This window comes from Bos taurus, chromosome 13, assembly GCF_002263795.3.
Source record: "Bos taurus isolate L1 Dominette 01449 registration number 42190680 breed Hereford chromosome 13, ARS-UCD2.0, whole genome shotgun sequence".
Classification (NCBI taxonomy): domain Eukaryota; kingdom Metazoa; phylum Chordata; class Mammalia; order Artiodactyla; family Bovidae; genus Bos; species Bos taurus.
The window spans coordinates 32,238,975-32,259,342 of NC_037340.1; the positions used below are offsets into that span (position 1 = coordinate 32,238,975).

Here is a 20,368-nt window from a genome sequence, read left to right on the forward strand (position 1 = left end):
AGCTGGCTATCTAATTATCGATATCTGCTTCAAAATGTTCTTAATTCATGCTTTACTTCTGAAAAATAACACAATAGATCTGTAGGGTTAATATGATGGTTCATGAAAGATGTTTTCATTTCTTTAAAAAGAAATTATCCCACCTATCATGAAATGACCAAATGAGCAGACTTCCTCCTGGCAAGACGACCCCTGTAAACCTGAAGAGGATCACTATTGTTAAGGATGGGCAGTGGGGCTTTACTGCAAGTCCTGTCACTGTTTTCTCTGGATCTCTTGAGAACTTTCTAGAAAAAGACTTCTAGAACTTTCTTCTTCCTTTTACAACTGAGCTTCTTTCTTAAGCTTAGTCTCTATTTTACATTTCTTCTAGCTGAAAGGAACAAAGATCCATATGAAGCCACTTTCGAAGCTTTCAAAGAAAAAAGGAAACTCTAAACGTTGAATATGGAGAGTAGGATGGGATCCATTTCAGCGCTTAAGAAGACATTTCCACCAGAAAACTATCCTTTAAAAAATAGTTTATTATTTTAGATGTAATGCCATATTGGTATAATTCAGGATTTTTAAAATTTTCATTTTTGGAGGAGGGGCCGCATGTGGCATGTGGGAATCTTAATTTTCTGACAAAGGATTGAACCTATGCCCGCTCTGTGTTGAAAGGCCAGAGTCTTAACCACTGGACTGCTAAGAAGTCCAGAAAACTGTCCTCTTTATTGCCTGCCATCTCCACTACATTCCAGGGCTTGTCTGCTGAAGGTCCCTGGATTCAGCTGCTGCCCAGAGAGAATCTCACTTTTCCAGCCCAGGTAGTGGCCTCCAGCTTGCCCTCCCCCGCATCCAAGCAGAGCCGGGAGGTCCAGCGCTGTTTCACTTCCCCCCTTTCCCAGCAGGCCGGCCCTGGCTCCTGGGTTCTCACAGGCGCCCAGTCGCCTCCACCCTCTTCCTCATCTCTCTCCCACACGTGTCCCTCTCTCCCCTTCCTCTGTGTCTGCTCTTCTCAGAAGTTAGCTTACAAAGCAAAGTTGTAACTTTGAATTCCTGTTTTTCCAACCACCCTCATGTGACAGGATATCTCCTTATTGGAGGTTTTCCCTAATTTCAGAAGCCCTTTAAAAGTGGGCGCTTCCTCCACGCTCCTTTTCAGCTGGGCAGTTCTGAGAAGGGCGGAGCGGGCAGGGACAGCTGGGGGCTCACTGGCCTGGTCCTCCCCGCTCTCTTCTCTCCATCCGTGGAAGAAAAGGATAAACTCTGGACCATGAGGCCGTCCCCACTCCTGTCTCTCCTCTTTCTTCTTCCGGTAGCCGTGCAGCTCCTGGGTAAGTAGGCTAATGAGGTCTGAGCTTCCTGACTTGGGGCCTGGGGTCTATGATACCCCCTCCTTTGGGGGAGAGTATTAAGGGATTCCTTCCACACCTGCGTGGAGGAGGAAGCCGGGCTACAGCACCACCAGCTCTGCAGGAAGCTGCTCCGGGTTCCCAGGCCTGGAAGCTGGGGACTGGCAGGAGGCAGCGGCTCCTCCTGGGGTCAGGGGGCTGCCTGATCTGAGCCCCTCAGAACCCTGCCTTCCTCTTACCTCTTCTCTCGTCTCCCATTGCCCCTTCGCTGCTATATATTCTTGGAGTGATTTCCGCTCCGGTTGGCGAATTCTTGTTTTCAATTTCCATCTAACTCTCAACCAATCTCTTCTGAGCGTTTTTGACCAAAATGAGGGCAGCGCCGGTGTCTCTCTTTATCGTAGGTGTAAGGATGGGTCACAGATAGTACCCCCCAAAGATCTCATGCGAGTTTACAACTCATCTTTTTTCTGTGAATGCACCTTAAAAAAAAAATTTTTTTTTAAGTTGGAGTTGATTTATAGTGTTGTGTTAGTTTCAGGTGTACAGTAATTGGGATCAGTTATACATATACATACATCCCCTCTTTCTTTACAGTCTTTTCCCATATAGGTCATTACAGAGTATTGAGTAGAGTTCCCTATGCTGCAAGGCACCTTCTTATTAGTTATCTGTTTTAGACATAGTACTGTGTATACCTCAATCCCAATCTCCCAATGCATCCCTACTCCCCACCCACCCCTTACCCTCTGGTAACCATAAATTTTATTTTCTGTTTCAGTGACTCTATTTCTATTTTGTAGATAAGTTCATTCGTATCCCCTTTTAGATTCCACGTGTAAGCAATAGCATATGATATTTGTCTTTCTCTGACTTACTTCACTCAGCAGTGAATGAACCATTTTGATCAGTCCTAGTTTTTATTACTAGACAGTTCATCCTTAGGTGTTCTACATAGATCCTTCTCTCAGTTCTAAGTTGTTCAAACTGATTTATTCCTATTCTTCCATCCCTTCCTTTTTTTTTTTTTTCTTGGAAATGGATGATAATTCATGAGGACCAGACTCAGAGCTTTCCAGAAGCCTGAAGACAGTATGAAGTCTCTCTCTTCTATTTCTTTAAACATCTTGCTTTACCCTCGGAATGAGAGCTGAGGAATGAGAGCTGAGTGTCTGGAGGAATGTTTATTCCAAGGTCTCTTTTGAGATGAAATAGATGGGATTTCAGCTTTGAAATTTTGTATTTCTGATCCCCTTTCATTTTTCACAAATCAGCAAATACCACCTTGCCCAGCCTGTGCCAAGGGTGTTCCATGCCCTGTCAACATGTTGGAGGCAGGTGCTGGGGAGAGGGGATCATGGATGAGACAGAAGCTCCTGACCACCAGGAAGCTTTCCAGGGAGAATGTTCAACCACAGAAAACAAATTGGCATGACCATGAAATAGCTGAGATGATAAAAACACAAGCAAAGGCAGCATAGTTTGTAAATGGACCCTGCTACTTAATTTCTTTGTGCCTTAATTATAAACTTTCTTAGTATATAAACTAAGAAGCATCATATTACTTGTCCCATCAGTTGTTGCAATGACTCAATGAATTAAACTATGTAAAATATTTAGAACATAGTATGACTCATAATAGTTACTAAATGTTAGCTATTCATAACCATGACTATTTTTTCCCCCATGGTAGCAATCAGTAGCTCAGTGAAAGCAAGATAATTAGCATTTAAAGGAAAGGTTTTCCAAGAAACAATACAGAGGAAGGAGTCCTGAAGTCTGAGGAGATATTTTCCCTGTTGTTTTTGTTTAGTCACTAAGTCATGTTTGCAACCCCATGGACTATAACCCTGCCAGGCTCCTCTGTCCATGGAATTTTCCAGGCAAGTATACTAGAGTGGGTTGCCATTTCCTTCTCCAGGGGATCTTCCTGACTCAGGGATAAAACCTGAGTTTCCTGCATTTGCAGGCGGGTTCTTTAGCACTGAGCCACCAGGGAAGCTCTTATTTAACCTGAGTCCTGGCTACAAAGCACATCTCTTAGTGAGTAAGGAGAAGGGTGACGGGATAGCAGGCTCCATATCACTCTGGTCTTCATCTTGAAAGACTGTCTTGTGCAAGAGGATTAATATATTCTTCGTGACCCCAAAGGTTAAAACTAAGACCAGTGACAATCTTCTAAAGGTTTCACTGTCTCAAATAGAATGTTCTTTGTAGGAGAAAGTTTTCTCTCACTAAAGGTCTTCAGAGGAGAAGGCAATGGCAGCCCACTCCAGTACTCTTGCCTGGCAAATCCCATGGACCGAGGAGCCTGGTAGGCTGCAGTCCGTTGGGTCGCTAAGAGTTGGATGCGACTGAGCGACTTCACTTTTACTTTTCACTTTCATGCATTGGAGAAGGAAATGGCAACCCACTCCAGTGTTCTTGCCTGGAGAATCCCAGGGACAGCAGAGCCTGGTGGGCTGCTGTCTATGGGGTTGCACAGAGTCGGACACGACTGAAGTGACTTAGCAAAGGTCTTCAGACAGACCCTGAATGAGACCTGTACTCCAACCTGGCAATAGAAACATCATTGGCCACATTATATAGCCATGTTTAAAAAGGTAAAAAAAACAAAAAACAAAAAAAAAACAGGTGACACTGATTTTATGAATATGTTTTATTTAACCCAGTGTATCCAAAATATTATTAGTCAACATTCATCAATATAAAGCTTACTGGGATATTTTTACATTCATTTTTTTTTAAACTTTGTTGTTGTTGTTTTTTTTAGTATAGCCAATTAATAATGTTGTGATAGTTTCAGATGGACAGCAAAGGGACTTAGCCATTCTCTCCCATACTCCCCTCCCATCCAGGTTGCCACCTCACATTGAACAGAGTCCCCTGTGCTAAACAGTAGGACCTTGCTGGTTATCCATTTTAAATACAGCAGCATGTGCATATCTATCCCAAGCTCCCAAACTATCCCTTTAGATTGGTTTTAATACTAATCTAGGATGTCTGTGAGGAACAGTTGCCCACTGACCACTCCCTTACTAGTTTTCATAAAATTTTCCTTTAATATTTATATTTTTCCTTCATTCTTCCTTTCTTTTTTTATCTTTTCTTTATTTCTAGTCTCTCATTTATTCCTTTATACATGTGACTTGTTTTGGTACCAGATTTAACACATACTTTCTGACATTGTTGAGCAAAACCAAGTTTTTGTCCTCTTTCTTTCTTCAGCTGTTCTGATAGTTGTCTATTTTTCTTGTTATTGTCCCAAATGACTTCTGATTTTTTTCTCTGATTCTGAGTTGGAGACCTGTAGGTGTAGGATATTGCAGATACAGGTGAGAAGACAGTTGCTTTGTTGTGTGACATTTCAGCACCTTCTTAGGTTGTTGGACCTAATTTCTAGGTAGGAAGAATCACTGCTGGTTAAATGTGAGTGTTAAAGAATTAAATACACTTAAAGTAGGTCAGAAGGAGAAAGACAAATACCATATAATATCACTTATGTGTGAAATATGAAGTATAAACCAAATGAACTCATCTATGAAACGGAGACAGACTCACAGACATAGAGAAGAGACTTGTGGTTACCACGGGCGGGGGTACTGAGGGAGGGATGGACCGGGAGTTGGGATTAATAGATGCAAATTATTATATAGAGAATGGATAAACAGCAAGGTCCTACTGTATGGCACCGGGAACTATCCAATGTCCTGGGATAAACCATAATGGAAAAGAATATGAAAAAGAACGTATATATGTATAACTGAGTCACTGCTGTACAGAAGAAACGAACAGAACATTGTAAATTAACTATACTTCAATAAAATATATTTTTAAAAAACAAAATACGGAAGGCAACCTGTAAGGGGGAAAAAAAAAGAATCAAACACACTCAACCTCAGTTATAGACAAAGACCCTGTCTTCAAAGGGACGTGGATCACAGTGATGACAAGTATTCCTGAAACCTGGTTTCTGACACTGAATCTTGAGCAGCTGAAGGAGAACCAGGAGGTCACAGAGCCACTCGGGGAGTTGAACAGAAGGAATGTAGCCTTTTAAGTGGTGTGTTGTTTGCATGGCAGAGAAGGAACAAAACTGCTATCAATGTGAGAATAACAGGGCCCTCTTGCCTCCTGGTAAGCATCAAGCACTGTTGAATGGAAACATCATATAGTTACACTGATCCATAGAGGGAACTCATGGAAATCAGGTAATAAATTGAGAGCAGAAGGAGATAGGAAGGCAAATACCCTTTGAAAAAGAACTGAAACTGGCATAGGAGACATTATAGGATGTGCATGTGTGCTCAGTTCTTCTATTGTGTTGGACTCTTAATGAACCCATGGACTGTAGCTGTCTAGGCTCCTCTATCCATGGGATTATCCTGCCAGTAATACTGGAGTGGGTTGCTATTACCTCCTCTAGGGGATTTTTAACCCAGGGATCAAATCTGTATCTCTTTGGCAGGCAGATTCTTTATCACTTGAGCCACCTGGGAAGCCCCTTACTGTGTGACAGATTCTTCTGATTATAAACCAAGTTAAGGTTACAGAGCCCTTTCAGATCCTTACCCACTTCAATTAATTGCTTTCAGATCCTTAATCAGATCCTTACAACAACCCTATGAGAAGGGTTGAAAGTGAAAGTGAAGTTGCCCAGTCGTGTCTGATTCTTTGCGACCCCATGGACTGTAGCCCACTAGGCTCCTCCATCCATGGAATTTTCTAGGCAAGAGTACTGGAGTGGGTTGCCATTTCCCTCTCCAGGGGATCTTCCTCACCCAGGGACAGAACCCAGGTCTCCCATATTAGAGGCAGGTGCTTTACAGTCTGAGCCATCAGGGAAGCCATGAGATGGGTTGGTTGGGTGTTATTAATGTCATCCACCTTTTACTACATGAAAGGCTCAGAAGTCAGCTAGCCAGTAAGGACCTGACCAGTTCTTGATTGTGGTCTTCTGGTTCTGAGGCTAAGAAGATGTAATTTACTAGCTGGAGCGTATTGATCAGGAAAGACATAAACGTGCTTCAAAACAGCAGTATGTCAAAAAGGGGATTAGTCCCTCTATTTGGATCAATTATTTAGATTTTTCACTTGGAGATGGGAAAGGGGACAGTAACCTTTGAGGGTTCACTATCTGCAAAATGATTTTCTGGGTGCTTTGCTTAAATTATCTGTAAATATATATATCTAAATATTTCTAAAAAAATATTTAGAAAATTTCCAGCAGCTCTATCAGAGAACATTATTATCCCATTTGACAGATCAGGAAAGTGAGGCTAGAATGATTAATTTAACTGAGGCAACACAGCTAGGACTTGGTGGAACCAACATTTGATTGCAAGTTTGCTGGCCTGCAAACACATGCTTCTTTCCACCACATCACATGGGAACTCTGGGGTCTCTATCCTCCTGTCCCTGTCTTTGCAACAGTTCTCTGTTTTTTTCTAGTTTCATCCTGCTCTGGACCATTTCACATTGCCTACAATACTGATTTTCCCCAGCTAATGATAAGAATATACTAATATGTATCAAGCAATTTCTGTGTGTCAGGAACTGTTTTCAGCGCTTTGTTTAGATGATCTAATTTAAATCTCACATGACCAGCAGGTCCTGTTCTTTCCTCCTCATTCTTCAGGGGGAAAAGGCAGCACAGAGTAGTTTAGATACTTGAGTAAGGTCACTCAGTAAGCAGTAGAGCTCCAATTATGTCGCAGTCAGGTAGACACAATGCATAAAAATTAATTTGCCTGGTTATGAGTGGAAGAAGAAAAATTGTGTAGTCTCAGCTTCTTACCTACATGTTTTGCTTGTCTTGAAGTTGGCAGAGAGGCTGGGTTTTTGAGGTTGAAGATCAGGAGAGAAAGGGAAGGATGGTGAATGAAGTGGCAGCTGAGAATGGAATCCAGGATATAAGTCTGGGGATCAGCAGGTGGCAGGAGAGCTCCTGAGATGGGAGTGAGTGAATACAGGAAGGGAGTAGGTATTCCTATCTTTAGGGAGGGAGGCAGGAAGTTGGCAGTGTTCCTTACTTACTCCCAGACTGTTTTCTCCTTGAGGTCATAGTCCGTATTGGATTAATACTTGCACCTCCCCCAGTAGCCTAATTGTTGTTGCTGTTGTCGTTTAGTCTCTAAGTTGTGTCCGACTCTTGGGACCCCATGGACTGTAGCCTGCCAGGCTCCTCTGTCCATGGGATTTCCCAGGCAAGAGTATTGGAGTGAGTTGCCATTTCCTTCTCCAGTAGATCTTCCTGACCCAGGGATCAAACCTGTGTCTCCTGCACTGGCAGGCATATTTTTTACCACTGAGCCACTTGGGAATCCCCAATAGCCAAATACGGTGACTTTAATTGGTAGGTTCTCTGGATATTTGATGAATGAATGAAGGATCTAAGAGGAAAATAAAATCATTTTCAATTTTTTCTTTATCCTTTTGTTCAGTATCACTAAACCTAATCATGTGATCCTTAGTTTCCCCCTTGCCCCCAGCAATTGTTATAGTTTGTGTGTGTGTGTGTGTGTGTGTGTGTGCACGTGTATGGTAGTGATGGGTTAGTCCCTCAGTCATGTCTGACTCTTTGTGACCTCATGGACTGTAGTTCACCAGGCTCCTGTGTCCATGGGATTCTCCAGGGAAGAATATTGGAGTGGGTTGCCATTTCCTTGTCCAGGGGATCTTCCCAACCTAGGGATTGAATCTGGGTCTTCTGTATTACAGATAGATTCTTTACTGACTGAGTCTCTAGGGAAGTCCTTGTATATAGTAAGTGCATAATAAATATTTATTTTTAACTAATACATTTACATAAATAAATATTTATTAGCTTAATTTCAGTTCTTTGGAGACACACTTGTGGGGTGTACTGTCACTGACGGGGGCTAATGAACAGATTCTTGGTTTGGTTGACTCAAGATGGTGACCTCTGACAATGACTTGACAATGACTTGACTTGACCTCTGACAGTGACTTTTTTCCCAAGACTGGGAAAAATCTTGGGAAAAACTGGCTGAGGAGGGGGCTGTGAGACCAGAGAGAGGCAGCTGGTCCAGGGTGGGTGAAGGAGCAAGTGAGCCCTGTGGGCAGATGAGCTCAGCCTTCCTGGGTACTCTGGGTGACAAGGTAGAATGTATGTCCCAGAATCATCCTTCCTTGGTGTAAGGATTAGGGCTGTTCATTCCTCCAACACCCACTGGTCACTAGTGAAGGGCTGCTCCTAGGAGGTGTTCTTTCTCTGACCCTTCTGGTCTTTGCAGTGGGTGAAGGAGGCTCTGATGGTCCGAAAAACGTCCCCAGGCCCAGAGATGTGGGGCTGCCCCTGGGGATTGGAGCTGGTACTCACTGAAGTAGCAAAAGGCAAGAGAAATAAATGGGTTTCTGGCAACATCCAGTACAAAATACCCATTTACTTTCCTCTTATCCAGCTTCCCTTTCTTCCACAAGTTATTAGCTTTTATGTTTTCATGTCAGTGTTTTATTTATAGATGGTGGGGAAAGCCTAAATATGTATAAGGAAGTACAGCCTATGACAGTTCTATCTCTAAATTGTCACCTTTAATAACCTCACTTTCTTTGCCAGTAAATTTGGAAATTTGAACTTCCCTGGTAGCTCAGTTGGTAAAGAATCCTCCTGCAATGCAGGAGACCCCAGTTTGATTCCTGGGTCAGGAAGATCCACTGGAGAAGGGAACGGCTACCCACTCCAGTATTCTGGCCTGGAGAATTCCATGGACTGTATGGGATTGCAAAGAGTCAGACATAACTGAGTAACTTTTACTTTCACTTTGGAAATTTAATGACTTGCTTAGTGTTATCATTTAAAACAGTTAAAATGTGCTTAAAAGAACATTTGTACCCGTGATGTTGGATATCCAGGCTTTGGCCATTTTTTAAAATTGACTTTTATTGAAATATAGTTGTTTTGCAATGTTGTGTTAGTTTCTGCTGTTACAGCAGAGTAGGCCAGCCATGTGTATCCATATGTCCCCTCTTTTTTGGATTTCCTTTCTATTTAGGTCACCACAGAGAATTGAGTAATGTTCCCTAAGCTATATAGTAGGTTCTCATAAGTTACCTATTTTGTACACAGTAGTGTACACATGTCAATCCCAGTCTCCCAATTCATCCCACCCACCCTCCCTTTCCCACGCTGGTGTCCATTTGTTCTCTACATCTTTGTTTTGTAAATAAGATCATCTATATCATTTTTCCTAGATTTCACATATGTGCATTAATATATGATATTTGTTTTTTTTTTCTTTATGAGTTACTTCACTCTGTATGATAGTCTTTAGGTTCAGCCTTGGTGGCTCAGATGGTTAAAGAATCCGCCTGCAATGCAGGAGACCCAGGTTTGATCCCTGGATTGGGAAGATCCCCTGGAGAAGGGAATGGCAACCCACTCCAGTATTCTTGCCTGGAGAATTCCATGGACAGAAGCTATAGTCCATGGGGTCACAAAGAGTTGGACGTGACTGAGCAGCTAACACTTTCACAGGCCCATCCACGTCTCCACAAAATGACCCAACTTCGTTCCTTTTTATGGCCAGACTTCAGGCATTTTTAACCTGAGACATTGTGTGGAAACTTCTTTCCTAAGTGCAGTTTGACTTTTTATATTTCTCCCCTTGAAGTGTGGGCTCTGCGTATCAGGGAACTTGTCTCTAGTTTGTCTTTGCCTTGTCACCAGCAGGGTGCCTGATATCTATTTGTTGAAAAATAAAAGATTATTAAGACTGAGTTAAGACGGATGGCTGGCTTCATCAATTCGGTAAATACATTTCTGATGTATAAGTACCATCTATTCTCATTTGTTCAGCTTTGCAATATTTCTGTTACAAAAACATAGTATAGACAACAAAAATTAAGTGTTTATCCAAATAAAACATTGGTCTGGTTCATAGTGACAAAAATGCCATAAGCTGTCTTTTGGTCAAGGTCTTGAATCACTTTCAGAGGAAGACAGATGACATTTTAAATCAGAGACATTGCACAGAGACAGTGATACAAGCAAAACTCACATGTTGATGCGTCAAGGAGAAGAATAACGTATGAACACAGGATCATAAAGCGATAATTTTACATTTCCTCTTATTGTCTGGCAGAAGCAATATCAAACTTGCACTGCTTCCTAGTGTCCAAGATACATAAAGGAAATAAGAACAGATAAGTTTGTATTGACATAGAAGCTTTTCATTTGCAAGTACTTCTGTTATAAATATAAACATTTATAAATTGCTCTTTGGGAATAATAAACTTTCAGGGTAAAAAGTCAAATGAAATAGATCCATCATCTTGAATCAAGCATTAAATAAGAGAAAGTACCTGGGTTAACAGTCAGGAGATGCTTCAAATTTAATAACTATTCCCTTATTCATTCAACAGATACTTGTTGAAGGCCTATTATGCTCTGAAAAGAGAGAATATGGTGATGGATTGGAAAGATAAGTCTTTCTACTCAGGGAATTTACATTCCAGTAGGGACACAGATAAAAAGTAAACAAAATTTTAAAAAAATATATTTTAAAGTGGTTATTAATATTATATAGAAAATAAAAGAGTAAAATTAGAGTTGTTAGCTCACTAAGGAGTTGGCAATTGAGTTGGAACCTTAATGAGTGTCTCAAGAAAAGGGAACTTGAAATATGGAGTCTGTAAAGTGAAAATGAGCTTCAAGTTTTTGAGAAACAGAAAGGCTTTGTGGCTGGGAGGTGGGGAGTGAGAACAAGGGTGGGAGGAGGTGAGAGTAGGAGCAGCTCCCCTGGATGGTGTCACATCTAGTGAGCTGTGACATGGAAACTGGAGGGTTTTGTTCCTGTGTATTCAGTGGTCCTCGTGAAGAGTTTACACTTGGGAAGAGATATGGTGAAAAACAAAATCTCTTCCATCCTGGAAAACCTCTCCCCAAAAGAAAAAGAAAAAATAATTTTATTATTGAATAAGTATTCAAGCAGAATGTGACATGTATTGGCAATCTACTAAAGAGACTGCAGAAACAGAGAAATTTGACCCTTTTATATGGCCAAGTAGAAATATTTCATGGCATCAAGTAGATTTTGCAGTCTGGGGTCAGGTGACATGTTAAGACTGTCTCACCCAGGAAACTGGGAGATCAGGCATTATTGCTAATGATTCCATTTCGAACAGAGGAAAATCAGAGCAAGACCATGGTGGCTTGGTCCGGGGTATGGTAGTGGAAATGCAGAGAAAAGACTGGCTTAGGGAATATGTATTAGTTGGGTTCTCCAGAGAAACAGAACCAATAGAATATGTATGTATGGTTCCACCTCTGCCTCTCTCTCTGTCTATGTACCTATCTCTCTACCTATCCTCTATCAATATTTTTTGGGAGAGATTTATTTTAAGGAATTGCCTCATGCAGTTGTGGATGCTGACAAGTCCAACATCTACAGGAGTGGGTTGGCATGTTGGTAGCTCAAGAAAGAGTGGATATTGCAGTTCAGGTCCAAAGATAGTCTAGAGAGAGAATTTCCACTTCTGTGGGTGACCTCAGCCTGTTTTCTCTGAAGGTCTTCAGCTGATTAGATGGGGCCCACCCACAGTATGGGGTATAATCTGCTTTACTAAAAGTCTACTGATTTAAATGTTAATCTTCTAGAACTAGAACAAAAAACAAAAAACTTCCGCAAACAACCTTCAGAGCAACATCCAGACAGGTGTTTGACCAATAAGTTTGATCCTATGGCCCAGCCAATTTGACACATAAAAGTAACCATTGTGGTACATTTTTGAAGAGAGCCAACAGATTATAATTTTGTCCTAGAAAGTGAAAGAAAGCTGAGAATCTAGATGGCTCCTAGGTCTTTGGCTTGTAGATCTAGATGGATGATGGTGCCATTAATAAAAAAGAATATTGGATGTTGCCATGATAGTTAAAGTTAAAGATGGAACTACAGATGAAAATTAAATACATGAAGTAAAACTCAAGGAAGTATAAAAACCTCTGAAAGAGGAATTCTATTCTTGCATAAAGACTTCTAAAGACCTTACTTTAAATGGCTGGTTACCAGCTGGTTGGTTGACTGAATTTAGACAGTAAGTGTTGGCCACTCAACAATACGATCAAATGACTGAAGTAGAAGGTGGAAGATAGATTCCGTCAGGATGGTACTAAGCAAAACTATGTGTAATGTGGAAGAGAAGTCTAGAGAAGAAAGCAATAGGTGCAATGGCCAACACAAATTAAATGTAAAGGTCAGTATAGATGAGTCTACAAATATCTATGGCGATTTCATAGTTCAGTACCCTTTTAGCCAGATATAAATTTTTGTATGATACATTATCCATTTAAAGAACATTTTATCTTCCTATTTCCTGGGTTTTACTGTGAGTAAAACACAATATTATTAAAATTTTAATTGTATTACCAATGCACAAAGTTACTTGTGTTGCCACACAAAGATCAAACTTGGGAAGGACTTCGGTTAGATGGGAGGAGATTGCGTTGACACTGCATGTTCTGTTGACAGACGCCAACTCCAAATATGCCAACAGAAGCAGATGTTCTGAATTCAGGCTCTAGTGAGTCCCGATTCCAAGAAGTGGAACCAGCAGACATGCGGAACCCAGCCAAGGAATCTAGGCAGAGGTTCAAAGTAGCTCCGAATTAGGAACCCAGGCAAGACAGAGGCGGGAGGTCTCTACCAAGTGTAGACAAGAGCAGATATGGCAAGAGAACATAATCTTTTGAGGCAAAGATCCATTATGACCTCAAAGTTGATGGTCCAAGACTGATCTCAGAGTGTGAGTGTTGCCAAGCCCACAGGGGTGTTGAGGACAGTAAATAGAATTTGGCTTGTGAAAGTGCTTTGTAAACAGCAAAGGGCTCTCTTAGTGATACTATGATTATTTGATAGTTTCACTGGGATGACCTGATTAAAATCGGGGTTAGCTGATGTAAACTATTGTATAGAGGATGGATAAACAATAGATCCTGCTATATAGCAGAGGGAACTATATTCAATATTCTGGGTTAAACCATAATGGGAAAGAATGTAAAAAAGACTATATGTATGTATAACTGAATCACTTTGTTGTAGCAGAAATTAACACAACATTGTAAATCTATTTGTTGTTCAGTTGCTAAGTTATGTCTCACTCTTTGTGATCCCATGGACTGCAGCATGCTAGGCTTCCCTATAAATCAACTTATACTTCAATGAATGAAAAAAATAAAGTTGAAATCAAATGTAAAAAAAATAACAAGCTCATTTAGCCAAACCCTCAAACATCTGTAATACTATACTAGCTCACTTTGAAAGAAGCTCTTAAGTAGAAGGAATTTACTTAAACTTCACAAAAAGTGTTTAATTTATATCTGTGCCCCCCAAATAGTTAGTTCCTTTCATTTGTCTATTAAAAAATAGACAAAAAGAAAACCTTTAAATGATCAAACTTGAATTCAATTGTGATTTAAAGGATAAAAATGTGCTTACTAGCTCCTTTTATTCTTTTCTTTTTTGGCAAGAGGAAGTTGAGTTTTGCCAGATAGCAGCTATGTCCTACAAGAATAAACCATGTATACATATTTATTTAAAGTACCAACCCCAAATTGCAAGCATAAAAAAACACTGTTATTGGTAAAGTTTCTCTTATAAATATTACCTTAAACAATATAAAAACGTAACGTACTCAACCTTTACTGCAAACTTCACAAATTATTACACTTTTCAAATGCATTTTGTATCATTTTTTAATACAAAGGTCAAGTTGAATATGCCAATGAAATGACAGATACTAGATGTCTGAGGTGCCAACTGTTGGATGGGAAACAAAACAGAAAAGCTCTCTAGTTGCCCAGACCAGGGCTACCCAGCAGACTGTTAGCTCACAGATTTGCTGGCCATTAAATGAAGGTAAAAATTCCTAAAATAAAATTGTTTTTCTAGACACAGGAAACTTTCCCAGTGTTAGAATAATTGTGTATCAGTTCAGTTCAGTTCAGTCGCTCTATAGGTTTCATCTATCTCAAAGAGGCTAAGGGTAGTCAGACTTCAAAATTCTGTTCTAGGACAAAGAAATATTTAATTTTATACTTTATTGTATTTATCTCCAAATTTGTTTTTCTCAGATCAGTGTTATTTCTTCTTCTATTACCTTTTATGTTTGTGCCTGCTTGTATTCGTGCTTAGTCGTGTCCAACTCTTTGCAACCCCATGAACTGTAGCCTGCCAGGCTCCTCTGTCCATGGAATTCTCCAGGCAAGAATATTGGAGTGGGTTGCCATTTCCTCCTTATGGGGATCTTCCCGACCCAGGGATTGAACCCGTGTCTCTTCATCTCCTGCATTGGCAGGCAGATTCTTCACCACTGTGCCACCTGGGAAGCCCCCTTTTATGTTTGCTGCTGCCGCTGCTGCTGCTGCTGCTAAGTCGCTTCAGTCGTGGCCGACTCTGTGCGACCCCAAGCATTTGAGCCTTTTCATAAGGTTCCTTGTCCAAACTAGGACATTTTGAAGATTTCCAGTTAATTACTGGCAGCTGGCAGCCATGTACTCCTGACAGAGGACCCTCAACCCAGTCTTTCCAGCTTCAGGGACCCTTCTGGAGGAGCTGAGTTGGCCCAGGCAGAGTCAGTTTCATCCTTTTTCCTGTGATCATAGGTCTTTAAGGGAAATGGAAAAATTGAGAACTTATTTTTCTTTAACTTTTTATTTTATAACTAATAAACACTGTTGTGATAGTTTCAGGTGGACAGCAAAAGGACTCAGCTACACATATACATGTATCCATTCTCTCCCAACCCCCACCCCCAGGCTGCCATATAACATTGAGCAGAGTTCCCTGTGCTGTATAGTAGGTCCTTGTTATCTATTTAACATAAAGAACTTTTGAACTAAAATATTGCCTTTATCCTATGTATCCACTTAAACACCCTTTCTCTTTTTTTAACAGACACTAGGCCATTTTTAATATACAATGAAGATCACAAGCGTTGCGTGGAAGCATTAAGTCCCAGTGCAGTCCAAACTGCAGTTTGCGACCCGAACAATGAAGCTCAGAAATTCCGATGGGTGTCTGAATCCCAGATCATGAGCGTTGCACTGAAATTATGCTTAGGGGTACCATCAAAAACTGATTGGGTTCCTGTCACTCTGTATGCCTGTGACTCTAGGAGTGAATTTCAGAAATGGGAGTGCAAAAATGACACGCTCTTAGGAATCAAGGGAGAAGATTTATTTTTTAACTATGGCAACAGACAAGAAAAGAACATTATGCTTTACAAGGGATCGGGTTTATGGAGCAGATGGAAGATTTATGGAACCACTGATGATCTGTGCTCTAGAGGCTATGAAGGTAAGAAGCTTGGAATTTTTTTTCTTTTGTCTTTCTGTCCATTATTTCTCATCCTCTTATTTGAGAACTAATTCAAGAAAATAAGCATATTCTTGTTCAGTCTGTACTAGAAATATTGATTACTTTTGAATTTGGAATGATTGTGTGTTCTGTGAGTGAATAAATGCAGTTAAAAAGTCCTGAGTGATACTTAGCTATTTGTAATTAATGGGAAGACATTTCTTTTAACTTTTGCTAAAATTTTTCCTAACAACTATTATTGTTTTTGGAAATTACTTTTCACTGTCATCTTTAATTCAGAGTTCTGGATTTAATACTGTGTGATTGTCATGATAAATGAATTTAACCAAATGTTTCTTTTCCTTTGGTTTAAGTCATCTCTAAATAAATGATCTATGGAAACACATTTTTTAATAACTCAGATTGCATAAAATCTTGACATTGACAGTTTGGGTTTCTAAATGTTTCTAATTTATTTGTTACCTTATGGGTATTTAGAAACATTATATAATAATCAGAAAATTAGCAAAGCTGAGGCATTGGCTTGTAAATTAACCTTTAGCATGTTTAGTCTGCTATTTTAGGAAGTGATAGCACCAGTGGACAGAAAATGACTTTATATGTAGTTGGTTCCTTTAGCTCTTCAAGGTGAAATAAAATCAGAGTATCTAGTCTTCTCTTGCTGCTGCTAAGTCACATCAGTCGTGTCCGACTCTGTGCGACCCCAAGGACTGCAGCCTACCAGGCTCCTCCGTCCATGGGATTTTCCAGGCAAGAGTACTGGAGTGGGTCGCCAGTGCTAGGCCAAATTTCATTTTCTGGCAGCTGCACAGAAAAAAAAAAAAAAAAGAACTTGAAATCCTTTACAAAGGCCTCTTGAGTCAGACGATGATGTAGCCACATTCTAGGATGGGTCATTTGGTTATTGTATAGTGCTATCTAGAACATCCTCAAGGTCAGAGAAAGAGTTTGCCTTTTGGGACAAGAGATTAACCTGTTTCCAAAGTTACTATGTTACTGAGGCTGCAAAGTTTGGTTGAACTTGTCTGATGGCAGCTATGCAGAGCATCAGAGTTCAGCTCTTTGCAAGATGATGATTTATCAGCTTTCCATTTTCCTTCTATGTTCTATAAAGAGAAAAACAAAGTAGGAATTAAAGAAGAGTGAGGAGGAGGGCTCAGAAAAAAGTTATCCTGAGGAATATGTAGATTTAGAAATTATGTGAGAGACAACCAAAGTAGCATAGCATTTCAAGAGAAAGTTGAAGGAAAGTTGTAGGGCAGGACAAAGGTGAACGAAACGTTGACCGAGTCAAATTCCACAGATAGGACAATACTTCTAATTGAGGAATTCAACACAAGGAAGTTTGGTGCTAAAAGATGGGAATTCTCATTTTATTTTAAAAGATATCACTGAAGTTCTACAATCCCCTTCCCACTCCCTGCCCACACTTTCTGATATTCTGTTTGCTTTCAGAAAAATATGCATAGGATTTAAGACAGTGGTTCTCAAATTTTAACGTGATTAAGAAACATCTGGAGAACTTGTTAAAAATACAGATCCCAAGATTTCAAATTTCAAGATTTCAAATCCCAGATCACTAGATTTCAAATGAGCATACTGGGGGAAGGGCCTAGGGATCTGTTGAATGATTTTTATGAACACCTGGGTGGTTGGATGCAAATAGTCCCTTGACCACATACTCCCTAACTCTCTCCCAGTACTTAAGGTATTCCTGCTAGATGATCTAGCCTTTCAGAGAGATCTTGGAATCCATTCATTGGAATATATGTTAGAAGTAAAGACAAGGCAGAGAGGATGTATGGAGATTCTTTGTCTCTCTAAAAAAGATTTGGGGAGGAATACTGTCTGAGACCAAAGATTTAATTTTGAGTAATAGAATTAGATTTTGTAGATTTGAAAGCATCTGAGGATTGTCTGGAAGAGTGGACCACAAGAGGAAGAAGCAATGAGTGCTGTGTCATGAGTTGTTCTTGAAGTTGGTCTCATCAGTGCTTTGTTTAATCAATCAAGTTAGGGACTAGTGGACGACACTGTGCTTCTACTGCAGGGAGCGTGGGTTCAATCCCTGGTCAGGGAACTGAGATCAGCATGCCCTGTGGTGTGGCCAAAATTGTTAACAAAATAAATAAATACATTGAATTAGTCCTTAAAAAGCCATTTTTGATTGGGATTTATAAGTTGAGCTCTAAAAATTCCTTGGCTGCTTTAATAAGCAGTGAGACTAGCCCTAGGTAGTCTTTATCAGGTTTGCTGCTGCTGCTGCTGCTAAGTTGCTTCAGTCATGTCCGACTCTGTGCGACTCCATAGACAGCAGCCCACCAGGCTCCCCCGTCCCTGGGATTCTCCAGGCAAGAACACTGGAGTGGGTTGCCATTTCCTTCTCCAATGCAGGAAAGTGAAAAGTGAAAGTGAAGTCGCTCAGTCGTGTCCGACTCTTTGCGACCGGTAAGAGTACTGGAGTAGGGTGCCATTGCCTTCTCCATTATCAGGTTTACTTCATACAAAAGAACAATGGCATAATTATTACAAATTCAACATATTTTTATACAATCTGTGATTTAGAAAAATAGTCCTATAACTTAGTGGAACCAAATTTAGAATCACATTTTAAGCTTATTAACAGCTAGGTGGCTCAGATGGTAAGACGTCTGCCTACCATGCAGGAGACCCAGATTCAGTCCCTGGGTCGGGAAGATCCCCTGGAGAAGGAAATGGCAACCCACTCCAGTACTCTTGCCTGGAGAATCCCATGGATGGAGGAGCCTGGTGGGCTACAGTCCATGGGGTCGCAAAGAGTTGGACACGACTGAATGGCTTCACTTTCACTTTTCAATTGGGAAAAAAGTAATTTTGAGGGAATTTAAAATAAACCTAGCTTTTAAGGTAGACTGGATAAGTATGAATAAAGGAAAAGGAAAAGAGGTAAGTAAGGAAAAGAGGGAAATAAGTAAGTCATTTATTTTTGTCATGCTCTTTATGTACATTGGGATTCCCTGATAGCTCAGTTGGTAAAGAATCTGCCTGCAATGCAGGAGATCCTGGTTCAATTCCTGGGTTGGGAAGATCTGCTGGAGAAGGGATAGGCTACCCACTCCAGGATTCTTGGGCTTCCCTTGTGGTTCAGCTGGTGAAGAATTCGCCTGCAACATGGGAGACCTGGCTTCGATCCCTGGGTTGGGAAGATCCCCTGGAGAAGGGGAAGGCTCCCCACTCCATATTCTGGCCTGGAGAATTCCATGGACTGTGTAGTCCATGGGGTCACAAACAGTTGGACACGACCGAGTGGCTTTCACTTCACTTTACTTATGTACATTAGGTGCCATGCTATGTGATTTACAACTGTTATATTATCTAAATAACTTTCAAGATGTCTTTAAAGAATTTTTTAAAGTCATAGATCTATGAAACAATTAGGAAAAAAGTATTCTTATCTAGAAAAAATTCTGAATATCAACTGGTCACAAGTGACTAAATATTTCAGTATAGAAATTATCTCCCAGAGATAATCTGAAAGTACTGGAGAATTTAGCTACATGGGTGGTTTGGTTCTTAAGGGAGATGTGACCTTCTCGAATCCTTTTGGCTTAAGCCAAACCATAATCCACAATGGTTCTATATTTGTTTCAACTTCCTTTTCTAAGTAAACCTAGAGCTTCTCATTTTGATCTGTTTGGACTCTTTTTTTTTTTTTTTGAAAAAGACAGATATTGATGATAGATAGTATCTAATGGTTTTGAGTGCTTTTTTCCATGATGTGAATCAGAGATTTATATGAGAATTCCTACCCTTTCTTGGCCATTGTTGAGGGACTCAAGTGGAGTGTGTCTTGGTAGGAGTGGTTGGAGGGGACTGAAGTTTTGACTGTGTGTTTGGGTTCCATGGTTATAAGGTTATTTTTCAATCTAGAGATTCAATAATTCTCCAACTTCAACCAAGAGGAAGGATAGCCTTTTCTTTATTTGGAGGAAAGGCAGAAGTCAAAGTTGGCAGTAGAGCTGACTACTTTTGGCTTGCGAGAGCAAAGAGGAAAACCTATTGCCAAAGACAGCGGAACAGAAGCGGTACTAGAGTTGTTCCTGAGGACACACTGCTGTATGAGCAAAAGACAGGGGTCGAGAGGGAATGGAAATACAGGGGAATTCCCTGTGTGGGGCATGAGGTGTCATCAGAAGAGTAAGACCGGTTCTTGCAGTAACCTTCTGATTGGGAAGTCAGTGTTCAGGAAATTCACATCATTTCTAAGTGCAAGTCGGTGTGTCTCTTCTAGCCATGTACACACTCCTGGGCAATGCCAATGGGGCAACCTGTGCGTTTCCATTCAAGTTTGAAAACAAGTGGTACGGGGAGTGCACAAAGGCTGGACGATCCGACGGCTGGCTGTGGTGTGGAACTACTACGGATTATGACACGGATAGGCTCTTTGGATATTGTCCATTGAAGTGTAAGTAACTTTAAGACAATTTTGGCATATTTAATATGGCAACCTAGTGATAAAACCTTGTGTATTTTTTTTCCTTTTTTTCTTTATGTGATTTCTCACTTATTATCTCAGATCATACACCAGCACAACCCTGTACAGATGTCACTGTCCCCATTTTCTCATGGAGAGAGCGATCTGTATTGGTTAAAGACCACAACTCACATCTTCTGACTCTTATCCCTGGGTTGCATCAAATGACCCCTTTATTTTCA

The 20,368-nt window shown here is 40.6% G+C and overlaps 1 protein-coding gene across 1 annotated transcript in view; it reads left to right on the top strand.

The window, feature by feature from the left end:
• Positions 1-1,145: 1,145 nt before the first annotated feature.
• The window catches only part of MRC1 (mannose receptor C-type 1), a 113,136-nt gene continuing 93,913 nt past the window's right edge, over positions 1,146-20,368 (top strand). The window contains exons 1-3 of the mRNA XM_003586772.6: positions 1,146-1,319; positions 15,251-15,652; positions 19,944-20,117. Of these exons, the coding sequence (XP_003586820.2) occupies positions 1,259-1,319; positions 15,251-15,652; positions 19,944-20,117 (637 nt within the window). The 5' untranslated portion in view covers positions 1,146-1,258. The remainder of the gene's footprint in view (positions 1,320-15,250; positions 15,653-19,943; positions 20,118-20,368) is intronic.